This window comes from Gopherus evgoodei, chromosome 1 (genome assembly GCF_007399415.2).
Source record: "Gopherus evgoodei ecotype Sinaloan lineage chromosome 1, rGopEvg1_v1.p, whole genome shotgun sequence".
Classification (NCBI taxonomy): Eukaryota; Metazoa; Chordata; order Testudines; family Testudinidae; genus Gopherus; species Gopherus evgoodei.
In genome coordinates this window covers 274,890,819-274,903,997 of record NC_044322.1, presented here as the reverse complement: position 1 = coordinate 274,903,997, position 13,179 = coordinate 274,890,819, and the positions used below count along the sequence as shown (strand labels likewise).

Sequence of the window (13,179 nt, the reverse complement as noted above, 5' to 3'; positions counted from 1 at the left end):
CTTCCTGAAAGGCCATAGCATTGGAACATACAGTGTGTAAAGCCTTCATCCTCCCACACCGGCCATCTCTGGCCTGGCTAGAAGCATTTCCTCTTTTCCTTTAGTGTAGGCTTACTTCCAGCTCTCCTTCTCCTGCAGTCTCTGGGACCAGGTCTGGGCGGAAGGGTCTAACTCCTTTGCCACTCTCCACTCTGTAAAGTTTCTCTAATGAAAAAAAAAGTGCAATATTTAAACAATAAAGCGGCAGTGCATTTCTGGGTGAATTCAGTATGCGAAGGTAGTTTTCTAAATAGAGATGGGCCCAAAGCAAAAGCATGGCTCTGGACACCCATGGTTTTTTTATCTGGATCCGAACTTTGGGGGGTTTCTAGTTATAAGGCTCAAGGCCAGAACAGAGTGACTTGAAGCCACCTGAGAAATGAAAGGAACAGGAAGGTACATGTGCATGTATTGATGTATTGGGCATGATAGACATGGACATGACAACCTCCCAAGTGGGCAGTAGCTATATTAGTGCCTTTCTCAGGATGGGGTGTAGCCATAGTAAATGGTAATGTGAGAAGCCAATTAGGACATTATGGCCCGATTTTCAGAAGTGCAGAGCACAATCTCACAAAGGCAATTGAAGCTGCAGATGCTCAGCCCCTTTACAAATCAGAACTTTAATGTATATGAGTATAATTTTGAAACATGGCAGTTTGTTGCCTTATTTGTACCCATAAGCAGGAAGACACTGTCCCATCCTACCAAAACTCTCTGCAGGGGTGAAAGTAGAAATAGACACTTACTGGTATGGGACTGGGTGGGGGCCAGCTCTGGCCCCCGTAAGGAGTGGGGCCTTGGGTGGAAGGGGTGGGAATGGGGGGGTCAGAGCCAGCCCCGGCCCACCCTGTACCGGTAAGTGCCCTCCCCCCCTCCCCTGCCAGGGTAGCAGCAGCAGCCGGGGGCTCCAGCAGCAGTTTAAAGGGCCCAGGGCTCAGCCACCGCGACCGCCCCGGGCCCTTTAAACCACTACCGGAGCCCCCAGCTACCGCTGCTACCCAGGGATTTGGGGGCTATTTAAAGGGCCCCGGGGGTTCCCTGCTTCTACCGCCCCAGCCCTTTAAATAGCCCCCGGAGCCCTGGAGTAGTGGTGGCAGCTGGGGGCTCCGGCAGCGGTTTAAAGGGCCCGGGGCGGTCACAGTGGCTGAGCCCCACTGCCGCTACCTCAAGGCTCCAGCAGCAGGGCTGTGGCGGCAATTTAAAGGGCCTGGGGCTCCAGCTGCTGCTAGGAGCCCCAAGCCCTTTAAATTGCTGCCCAGGGAAGCTGGGCCACAGCTTTTGCTGGTGCTCCATACTGGGGCATACTGGCTTACTTTCACCTCTGACTGTCTGACTCCTGAACATGACAGAATTCAGTCATGTTTTCAAAACTCATTCATACTGTGTCATCAACAAACCATTAGCTTGCTTCCTAACATGCAATAATGAATGTTCTGCTAACCCAATCATGTAAAAGGCTTCTGTAAGAGATATCACAAATGATTCTACACATACAGTAGGGAGATTTTTTGCCTATTACTGGTCTGTCTATCTATCTGTCTATCTATCTATCTATGGTATTTACAGCATGCCAATCATCATAGTATCTAGATGTTTCTTTTCAGAGGCAGAATATGACTCAAGCGTAATTCAAAAATTCTTCATTTGTTACCTGTCCTCTCTCTGATCCTAGGCCAAACATTTATAAAAGAGGAACTGTTGAGGACTTTAAAAATCTTCCTAATAGTGAGTCCCAATCCCCACTGATTCTTGGCAGTATACCATAAAACCTAACCCCTCAGCTGTCTGAATGTATGCTAAACTTATTTAACCAACTTCTGAAATCAGGATTAATATCAGAACTGGTTACATCAACCACCTATACATCCCTAATACTAAAATAAAGGGAAAGGCTCCATGGAATGTGGATGTAGTCTCATTGCTAAAGAGAAACTTTAAAATCTTAACAAAAGATTGGCCCACAGATTTAAAATAAGTTACTTGGTGAATCCAGAGTGGCCAAAGAGGCTTCATGCCCAGTAGATTTAGCCACTACTAATATTAGGAGACTATTAAATGTCCTGTCACCTGTGAACCACTCCAGCAAGAGGCATGGATTGCATCCCATAATGCTGAGAAAGCTGTCAGTAAGTTGATCTAAGCCTACGGGATGGAAACACTAAAGTGATTTGGAATGGACAAAACTTTTCTAAAATGGTGAAGCTTCATGATAAAACATAGGTCAAAGTCAACACAGAGACAGATTGTGACCCTAACGCCACTAGCTAAGTGGGAGTGGCGGGCAGGGAAACATGGCCCCTGAAACACCTTTTGAAAGAGTGCAACTTGCTCTCTCACCCTCACATGCAGCAAGCCCTGCTGGCTGAAGTATGGAAGGGAGAGTATATCCCCCCTATTCCCTCTTCACCTATTTTGGGGAGTCCTTTGCCAGTAGTGACACTATGCTTATCAAATCCTTGTGTTCAGTGGGATTGTGCCTACCCCCTGCACAAGTAGGAATAAGACTTCTTATACTCTGCTCCCAATTGTACTCCCACACAGGACCAGGCATAATTTGATACACAATATGCTCTTGGACAGACAAGGTTATAAAGATGACCAATATGCCGTGAATATAGTATGTTTAGCTAATGATTCCCTATCTTCTAAATAAGTAGAGCACTGTAAACTTTCAAAAATTGGTGATGATTTGCTTGTTTGTTTTTTAGGCAAACAGAAACCTAAAAATAAATCTGAAATGTCCCCTCCACCCAAAATGAGCTTTCTTAAATGTTCATTTGTATTGAGTTAGCAAATGAAAGGCTGTTTTTTCCAGAGTATAAACATTAAGTGTCTGGGCAAGGAGCATGCTGAGGTTACCCCAGAAATTCTAACACGTTTAGAGGGAAAAAGCTAATTGGGAGGCTGAGGTGCTGCTGTATTACGTGTTTAAACAAACACAGGGAGGATTTGGCAGGATGACTCAGAGGCAGAAGAGGTGTCTGAACTCATTATCAATATGCAATCTGGGGAATCCTAAACTCTTACTTACATATGGCTATTCTAATTTATAATGATAGATGGATTCTGGTGTTGTAACATTGGATTTACATCATATAAACAAAATTTGTCCATTTCAGGAACAATACAGTGTTGGCTTCCCAATAAAAGAAACTACTTTGATAACTATGAAGCCTCTTGTTTGCAGATAAGTTTGTCCATTGTGGGTCTTTTATTAGCATAGCCTTCTATCCATGTAAACCTAACACAATTATCTCACTGGCCTACAAAGCTTTTGGCAAAGTCTTTGACAAATCAGGCAGATAGAAACCTAAAAGTTATGTTCATAATATGAGGAAGAGTCATGCATTGTCCACAATCAGATGAAAACTGGCCTAAAGGTAACATTTTCAGAAATGCCTAAGTGACTAAGAAGCCCACTAGGATGATCTCTCATCAACTCCACCTGTGCCTCTAGCACTGGTAGAGTACCACAGTCGACGGGAGAGTGCTTGGGGGGGTCAATTTATCGCGTCTAGTCTAGACAGGATAAATCAACTCCCGCTGGATCGATCGCTGTCCGCCAAGTGAGTTAGGCAGCTAACTCATTCAAATTGATGGAAGTAAGGGACCTAAACTGCTTAGGCACTTTTGAAAATCCCACTAGATACCTAAATACCTGTGAAGGTTTGGCCCTTCATGTTCATGCCCTTAAAGTAATTGTAGACATTTCTCATATCCCCCTTTGCTGCAGAGCTGGTCAGGAATTTTTTGACAAAGTTTTTCATCCAAAATTTTGATTTGTCAAATCCTGTGAAAAGGGCAGTTTTGATTAAAATTTTTCTCAGCTCCAAGTCAAAATTTCTACTCAGAATAAAAGAGCAAGAGTTCCTGGAATAGCCTGCTGGTTATGGCCTTCTCTTAGGATGCAGGAGCCATAAGGCCATAGGTTCTAGGCCTACTCTGCCTAATTAAGAGCAGAGACCTGAACACAGGTCTACCTCATCCCAGGTGAGTGCCCTAACCATGGGGCTATAGAGTCAGTCTTTCTTTCTGAGCCAATGAATATTTAACTTACACGAAGCGGATCAGCTCCAACAGAAGAGATCCACCTTAGAATAGCTGATAGCTATTAGTATCTATCTCAGCTGGGATGTAGGTAACACAGTTCAAGCTCTGCTATGAATTAGGCAGAGCAGTGACTTGAACCTAGGTCTCTCATGTCTCCTCCATCTTAGATGAATGCCATAACCACTAGGCGATTGGTTATTCTATAGTTGACTATTCTGATTTTTCACAATTTTTTTTCAAAGGTCTCAGTTTTGTCCCACTGTAGCATGGGAAGCTTTTCAAAATCATAAAATTTCTCACAGGACTGGAAAACTGTTTCCTACCCAGTCCTACTTAGTTGCATAATTTGGCCAAATGACATATGGGATTTTTTAAAAATCTCCCTACATTTACCATTTCCTCTAGCACCTGGATTGTTTTCTTGCTATTCTGATCTTCCAGTTTGCCAGACATAAAAGTGTGAGAGAGAGGCTATTACCAGGCCGCTTATTGCAATGACCTCCACAGCAGTGATCTCAATGATTTGACTTCATTACAGGATGGAACGGAAGCTGGAGGCCTAGAAGACATACCCTTAGACTCTTTATTCATTGCCCAGTGAGAAAAGTAGCAGCTCACGTATTTAACAGAGACAGTGTTTTTCACTAAAAATTATGGAAAATGTGACAGTCACAGCCACAACATCCAAATGTTACATTTGTAGCGTAAGACAGATGTGGGTTTTTAGTATTTTACCTTTATGGTCCCAGCAGGAGTTAGTGTAGAAGGTCTCCCTGCGCAAGATGATCTCCTGTGCAATGATTCCATAGCTGTACACATCACCTTTCTGAGACACATCAGCATGACGAAGGTGTTCAGGAGCTGTCCACAGATCTGAGCAGCCAGAAGTGGTAGATACAGAGAGACATGAAACTAATTTGTGTGAGCTTCTTCAGAACCTCATCCCCTTCATGTTGTTTTAATTTTATCTTCTTACTATTGTTACCCCCATCTCCACTAGAGCTTGGTATTGTTCAGATATTTGTACAGCTGTTGTGCGGAAGGGCCGACTTCAATAAACACTGAATAACTGACTACCAGATATGCTTAGGTTCAAACACAAGTTGTTGAGCTAGATGCAGGAATTACTGGGTGAGGTTCTATGGCCTGTGTTGTGCAGAAGCTCAGATTGGATGGTGATAAGGTCCTTGTTGGCCTTAAATTCCATGAACCTATGAAAATAATCCCCAAATGCTTTTGAGGCTGACAGCATCATTGTGTCATAACATCTGTGGCTAGATAACAACATACATATGTATTTCTTGTACACTGGTCACCATGATATCTAGACATTGTGGTGTTATTCTGTTGTACCAACCTATCATGACATGTTGATATTGTATCATAATGTAAAGCAAAAACATTCTCTGAGCTGCAGCACAGCAGTTATAATGCAAACACCATCCTGTTGTGATGAAAAAACTTTGTTTCAGGGGATGAATTCTAACATCCAATACAGTTTGCTTGTAACAACATTTCCCGCTGAGCTACCAGAGAAAGAAGAGAAACCTGTTACTAATATAAAAATAAGAATGTAAGAACACCCCTACTGGGTCAGACCAAAGGTCCATCTAGATCAGTATCCTGTCGTCTGACAGTGGCCAATGACAGATGATCCAGAGGGAATGAACAGAACAGGTACTCATCAAGTGATCCATCCCCTGTTGCCCATTCCCAGCTTCTGGCAAACAGAGACTAGGGACACCATCCCACCCCATCCTGGCAAATAGCCATTGATGGACCTATCCTCCATGAATGTATCTAGTTCTTTTTAAAACCCTATTATATTCTTGGCCTTCACAACATCCTCTGGCAAGGAGTTCCATAGGTTGACTGTGTGTTGTGTGAAAAATCCTTCCTTTTTTTGTTTTAAACCAGCTGCCTATTAATTTTGGCTGGTGATCCCTAGTTCTTCTGTTATGACGAGGAGTAAATAACACTTCCCTATTTACATTCTCCACACCAGTCATGATTTTATAGAACTCTACCATATTGCCCCCTTAGTCATCTCTTTTCCAAGCTGAAAAGTCCCAGTCTTATTAATCGCTCCTCATATGGAAGCCGTTCCATACTCATCATTTTTATTGCCAATAATTTCAATAAAATGAATATAAATATGAAATGTGACAATGAGAAAACCCTGAGCGGGAGGAATGTAACATTTACATTCAGTGCACTTTTCCTAGCCACTAATTTTCCATATTCCTACCTCTATTACTGCAAATGTTTGTGTGTGAATCTAAGAACTTTCTCTTGCCATTCCAGCCCCAGGTTCTCTTCTGTCTACATATCAAAGAGATGATATAATATGTGTTCATGACCTTCCAGCTGGTAATCATACAAATAATTCCAGTATCACAATTTCAGGTTTATATCTTCACTCAAAAATCAAGTGGGAGGAGAAGATAGATGGGGAGAAAAGAGGAATGCTTATTTATACAGAAATACTCCATGACGATTAGCAGAAATAGAAAAAAGGTGATAAAAAAACAGCGAAAGCTATGATTTACTGGAACTCTATCTAAGGAATATAAAATATTAAGGATCTCTTTAGAGAATTATTTTAAAATGTAAAAATTATGTAAATTTATGTAAAATGACATGTTAATGTTCAAATTACATCACAGTACATCACAAGATATTGTGATATTTCATGCAGACACTCCACTGTTTTGTTATCAGTACTATCATGGTGTATCTCTTCTGCCCTGTCACATAATCTCATCGCTGTTGGTGTGTCAGAGTGACTGTCTCCTTTGAGAGGGAGCAGGGTCCAGTGCACTGTAACTGAAAGCTGCCTCCATATTGGGTTTCAGAAAGAGAGAAAGGGCAGGTGAGAGCTGCCTGAGAAAGAAAAGAGAAACCAAGAACCAGATAGGAGCAGCAGAGGAGAGTTGCTGGAGACAGAGAGGAGCAGAGGAGAGCTGGCAAGAGTTACTGGGGGAGCGCTACAGGAGACCAGGAGGGTGGGAGAAAGATGGTGATGGGAGCTGGTACCGAGGGCTGTTGGGAAGACCTGAAGTTGAAGAAAGTTGTTAGTGAGCCCCAGCTAGAGCTAGGGAGCCCTGCTAAGTTGTGGGAAACTTGTGCAAAAGCCCCAGGACAAAGAGGAAAAATCAACTTGGTCAGGGAAAGCTGAGAATGAAACAAGATGGCTGATGCTGGAGTGTGGATCCCAGGAGCAGGGGTAGGACTCACAAGCAAGGAGGCCTGGGGAATTGGAACACTGTGGGGCGCCCTTTTGTACCAGGCCTGAATGGAGGGCTGCAGGAAGCCGAGCCCAAAAACAAGAGGGTTGAATCTGGAGAGATGTTCCTTAAGCAGGACAGGACTCACAGGCAGGAAGGCCTGGGAAGTAGAACACTGCAGTGAGTTCTCTTGAGGAAGGCCTGACTTGGAAAGCTCTGATACCACAGTTGTGGGAGCAAAGCAACTCTGATAACTCTCCAGCATATGGCCTGGAGAGTGGGCCCTGGAACAAGGGCAAAGGAACTGTGAACAGAGTGGTGATTGACTCTTGGGTGGGTGACCTGGAAATCACTGAAGAGCACATGAAAAACTGTTTTGTTTATACCAGTTGTACCTTTGGATTTGGAGAGAATGGTTTTATCATGAGGGTTATGCAGATTGCTGAATGTGTACATGAATACATTATGCCCGCAAGTGGGCTTTTGAATGGACATTGAGAGAGACTGTGTTTTTTCTTTGTTTTTTTTTATGGCTGGACCAGGAGAAACTGAGGTAGTTGAACTAGTTGTGCTGCAGTCTGCCACGGGGGACACTTTAGCTGGGGCTGTCCTGCCACATGCTGTAAGAAAGAGCTTTTTCCTTACAGTTCCTGCCATTTCAACAACCTTCCTGTCTTGCCCTCTCACAAACTCCCCCTGCTTTCCAAATATCAGTTGAAATTATATCTTTCTTTCCTCTCTTCTTTTTACCACTTGCTTCCTTTTTCCTTCTGCCATTACTTCTCTCTGTAACTGTATTACTTAACTCAGTAAAACGTTTTCAGACACAGTTTGTATGAAAGATGCGATACAAAATAAAGTTGTATTGCATGTCATGCATTCATTTCTCTGTATTCAGTACATCTAATGCATAACAGATCACAGGATATCATGTAGCTTTTTAGAGAGTAAACATTAAAAAGTCTCAGTGGACTAAGAAAATCTAACTTTCCACAACATTATAGTGAGTAAGTGCTAGACAAATCAGTAAGTGTACTTTTGCATAGAAACATACATATTGCTTTCACTTAAACCTATTTCCCCACATGCTGTACTTTGGCCTAATAGTTCCACAATCTTATTGTGGGGCTGGGAAGGAGATGAGAAGAGTCGAGATTTGTGACTATTTTTGCATACCTTTCCTTGGAGTAAGAATGGAATTGCAACCAAAATCAGTGATCTTCACCACCATGCGGCTGTCCACTACACAGTTTGTGGACTTGAGGCGGCCATGGACCTCAGTTTTGCTTGAGTGCAGGTAGGACATTCCCTGCGAAAAAAAGAGAGAGAGAGACTGTATGTGATTTGATTGCTACCAACCTTAGTAAGAATTTGAAGGTTCATCATAAAATATATCTAGGTACTTACATGGCCCTCATCAGCATAGTATCTGAGCATGTCACAATTATTAAAGAATTTTATCCTCACTACACCCCTATGAGGTAGGGAATTATTTTACCAAAGGGGATTTTCCAAGGTCAAATTAGATGTCAGTGGTAGAGCTCTGAAATGAAGCTAGGTCTCTAGAGTTCCAGGCCAGTGCCTTACCCAGATTATTCTTCTTTCCAACTGACACTGTCTGATACTGAGATGTGCTTCTTGACAGTGCTAGATCTGCTGAGTTTGGGAAATTTATTTCCTCCAAGTGAAGTTCATTGAATTTGCAACAACTGCTTTTATGGTGTTTTTAGTAAAGTTACAGTTTCGTATAAGTATTTTACAACCCTAAAAATGTGGCTGGGGAAATGTCCCAGTTTTTTATTCTGTAAAGAATGAGCACTTTAGCTAAATGAAGAATCCCCATTAACTGACAAAAGTATTAGGATTGTATCCTTTCTGTAGACATCAATCTACAAGTGAGACTCATAATCAGCAGCACTTGAGCAGGTCTGATTCTCTGAAGTAGAGGGCAGCTGAAGGATCAATGCAGAGATTACTGGATGACATTCTATGGCCTATGTAATGCAGGAGGCCAGGTTAGATGATCATAAAGGTCCTTCCTAATCTTACAATTTTTGAATCTATATACACTAGTCCATACATAATACCTGCAGTCTGTGGGCTAACTTCAGAGGTGAATCTTCCAGTTCCCTCAGCAAGCAGGTTATGCTAACTCAGATGTTTTTAGACTCCGGTTTCCTGAACTCTCTTTCTCTGACACACATACTTGCAGACATGTAATTTGCATCCCTTTATTCATCACTTCTGAATTTGGCCCATTTAGTCTAGGACTGTCAAAGATGACATATCTGGTATGTCAAGGAGCTGGAAGAGCGATGTAGTGGGAGAAACAACTGATAGGTAAGTGTAAATTTAAGTAGGCGGTGTACAATTTACACCTATTTACAGTCTCCTATTAGTTTTTTTCCTTCTACACCTCTCTCTTCTGGCCCTTTGATATGTAAAATGCAATCTGTATGCTCAGGTGGCTAGAAGGTGTATATGACACCAGTTTAGATCCCCTCTGAATTTGACCGCATAATTTTACACACACAAATGCAAATGTCATCCTCAAGGATGACAGATGATAATCATGAATGTGGATTATACCAACTGAGTGATCATAATCACAGGGTGCATGACATGCCGCTCTTTCACAAGAGAGAATTGTGCTTTGCTTATAGTAGGGGAAGAGTCAGGCAGTGTTGTGAGACAGTTGAGACAGGAACAGCAGAGGTATGTTTGAACCCCAACCCTAGGGGGATACAAGCAGCCCTAAAAATGTGATTGGAACTGGTTATCCTGTGCATACATATATCATGCTGAAACCTGTGGAGACTATGTAATAATGTGTGTCCAAAGGAAACACTTCTTAATGCTGCTGCTACTCCCATGCAGCCCTGCTGACACCACCTACTGTAGAGAGCCTACAACTGCAGGCCCTTCTGCAAGCTTCAGGGCCCACTTCCTGCTTCTGCATCTCGTGTGCACTCCTGCTGACACCAACCCAGGCAGCAAATCCACTAGAGCAGAAACTTCTCACCCGTTTTGGCCTCCTACGAGATGATTCAATGATACTGGGGTCTACATGTGACAGAACTCCCTTGTCTTCAAGTTGGGGAGCTGGTGTGTCTGAGAAGGTTTTCTCCTCCACTGCCATCCTTTTTACTAGGGAAGCAGGTTTGGAAGCAGAAAGCCTGGTTAAGCACACAGGTTAAGCACACGGGTGAGAGTGGCAGCAGCATGAAGGAGGCACTGGGAAGGTTGGTGAGGAGTGGGGATGGGGCACGCTCAGGCGCACGGGTGAGGGCATGAAGAGGTGGGGTGGGGGTGAGGTCTTGGGGGAAGGGGTAAAGTGGGGGCATGGCCGGGGGCAGAGTGGGGGTGGGAATAGGCAGGGTCAAGGTGGGCCAATGAGAGCAGTGGAGCCAGTGCTTGGGGCCAAGGCAGCATGCAAAGCCGCCTAGCTGCTCCTCTGCCTAGGAACAGCAGGGATGTGTTGCTGCTTCCAGGGAGCCACATGGAGCCAGGTAGGGAGCCTACTGGCCCCATGCCACCCAGACTATAAACAGGACTTTCAGTGAAAATCAGAAATGCCGGTTTATTGAGCTTTCCTGTTGGTACAGTGCCAGATAACACTGTTTTTAGTGTACGAGTGAAGGTTACTTAAAATCAGCCTTGATTTCAGTGCAGGATGAATTTATTCCCAGGCTAATTTGACTTCACTTCCTGAAATGGTTACACCTAGTACTAGTAGTGAGTTTTACCATGAACATATGAACGGCCATACTGGGTCAGACCCAAGGTCCATATAGCCCAGTATCCTGTCTTCCAACAATGGCCAATGCCAGGTGCCCCAGAGGGAATGAACAGAACAAGTAATCACCAAGTGATCCATCCGCTGTCGCCCATTCTCAGCTTCTGGCAAACAGAAACTAGGGATACCATCCCTGCCCATCCTGGCTAATAGCCATTGAAAGATTTACATTTAAAAGATTAACTACAGTGTTCATTTAAAAAACAAACCCTATTCTGTTGTTTTTGATATAAGATGGTGCAAGTCAACCATTCTGAACAAACACTGGAGTTTTCCTTTAAGCAGCTTGCCCAACGCCACACACCATAAATCAGCAGCAGAGCTAGGAATAGAATTTAGGGCTCCAAATGCCTAAATCCCTTCTCTAGCCACTAGACCGCACCTTTTCTCTTGGTAGCCTAAAGCATATAATATGTTAGGCCCTGTCACCTATAGCTATCCACTATGTAAGTTTTATAGCATGTGAACAGGTTTACAAATGCTTCAGTGACACTTACCTTGGCAATATCATACATGACAGAGATTTTAAACTCCCAGTCCATGAAGGTGCCATCTGGGTAGGAGATCTTATCATTTAAGACATCCTGGGAGGACAAGGAGACAAAGGACTTGACCTATAGCAAGGAAACAGCTGGGGAAGGCATCTCTTTGTAATGTTAACAAAGCTCTGAATCACACAGCCTTTTGGCCAATGACTAAAAAGGGGTGCCCCTCTGTTTTACTTAAGAAGTATGTAAATTATGACAGACACTGGGTTACTTGGAGGCTAGGGAATGGAATATAAGTTTGTCCTACAAAGCAACTACAAAAAGGTGAGAACCTAACTTCTAGCCACTGTGTTTTCCAGTGGCAAAAATGAGCCTCTGTGAATATGTTTGCCTGCATGAACACTGTGCAAATCCTAGCACGACATTCAGTGAGAGTCTTTCCATTGACTCAGGAGCAATGCCAGTTTACACCTGCTGAGGATCAACTCCAGGCAGGAGAAAAGAGAGGAGCAGAAGAGAAGTCTGTGATATTACTTCACAGAAGTACTCAAGTAATATTCCTGACTTCACTTCTGCTCCTCCCTTTCTCTCGCACTAGGACCCAGCCATCTGGCAGGTTAGCATTTCCTTTTAAAAATTGGTAAGAGGGGCTTGCACAGTTATTTACCCGCAATGATCCTCTCTCACAGTATTCAATCACCCCAAAGATCATCGTGTCCATCTTCACTGTGCCATAGAACTTTGTCAGGTTGTAATAGTCGATCTGGAGGAGCTAGAGCAAAAATAATTTATCCATTGAAAACAGTGTGGGAGTCAAAATTAAGTCTGATGCTGTGAAGGGGTTCTCAATCCCAGACCCTGATATGATGTGTGGGTTCTCTGTGTGCAGGTATGGGAGAACCAAAGTGGGTAATTGCTGAAGAGTAGCTCTCATTCCAGAGCCTTCTGATCTAGGAGATAAGGGTGGGGAGTGACTGTTTACTGTACTCCAAACTCCGCAGTCTCCATTATGCCTCTGCAGTAGAACCTCACAGTTTCACACCCTGGACACGGATACCCATTATAAAGGACTGAATGTTGCAAATTAGTTAGTAAATGAACAAATAATAAAAATATGAGGATCCTGCATGATAGTATGTACTTTGTTCATTTAGTTAGGCTATTGCAGTTTCATTTAAATTATTTATAATACTTTACAATGTATCTGTTCCTAACGTAAAAATGTACATAGCATATTTTGTAAAAAATTATGAAGTATTAAAGCCAAATTAAACCCTAATATAGGGTTTATATAATTCTGTGAAAGTTAATGGAGATGTATTTGTATACACCAGAGATACATTTAGCCCTTAGTAATAGGAGATTTGACTACAACACTCCACTATTAAAAGATTGGTATGAAGTGAGGAAAGAGAAAGCATAATTTTTAGCACTGATTATAAAAATGTGGATTAACAAGGTTCTATCAAGTTCATGAGCGATCTCAGTCATCCTCAACTTCAGTGACTTACAGTGCAGAATCAGAACTGTGCATAAGACCCAACCCGCATAACAAACAGAGGGGCCCTCAGGCTAC

The 13,179-nt window shown here is 43.0% G+C and overlaps 1 protein-coding gene across 1 annotated transcript in view; it reads right to left on the bottom strand.

The window, feature by feature from the left end:
• The window catches only part of LOC115644892 (heat-stable enterotoxin receptor-like), a 62,148-nt gene that overhangs the window by 14,912 nt on the left and 34,057 nt on the right, over window positions 1–13,179 (bottom strand). The window contains exons 15-19 of the mRNA XM_030549344.1: window positions 12,271–12,375; window positions 11,613–11,699; window positions 8,496–8,628; window positions 4,828–4,965; window positions 116–204 (exon numbers count right to left, since the gene is read on the bottom strand). Of these exons, the coding sequence (XP_030405204.1) occupies window positions 116–204; window positions 4,828–4,965; window positions 8,496–8,628; window positions 11,613–11,699; window positions 12,271–12,375 (552 nt within the window). The remainder of the gene's footprint in view (window positions 1–115; window positions 205–4,827; window positions 4,966–8,495; window positions 8,629–11,612; window positions 11,700–12,270; window positions 12,376–13,179) is intronic.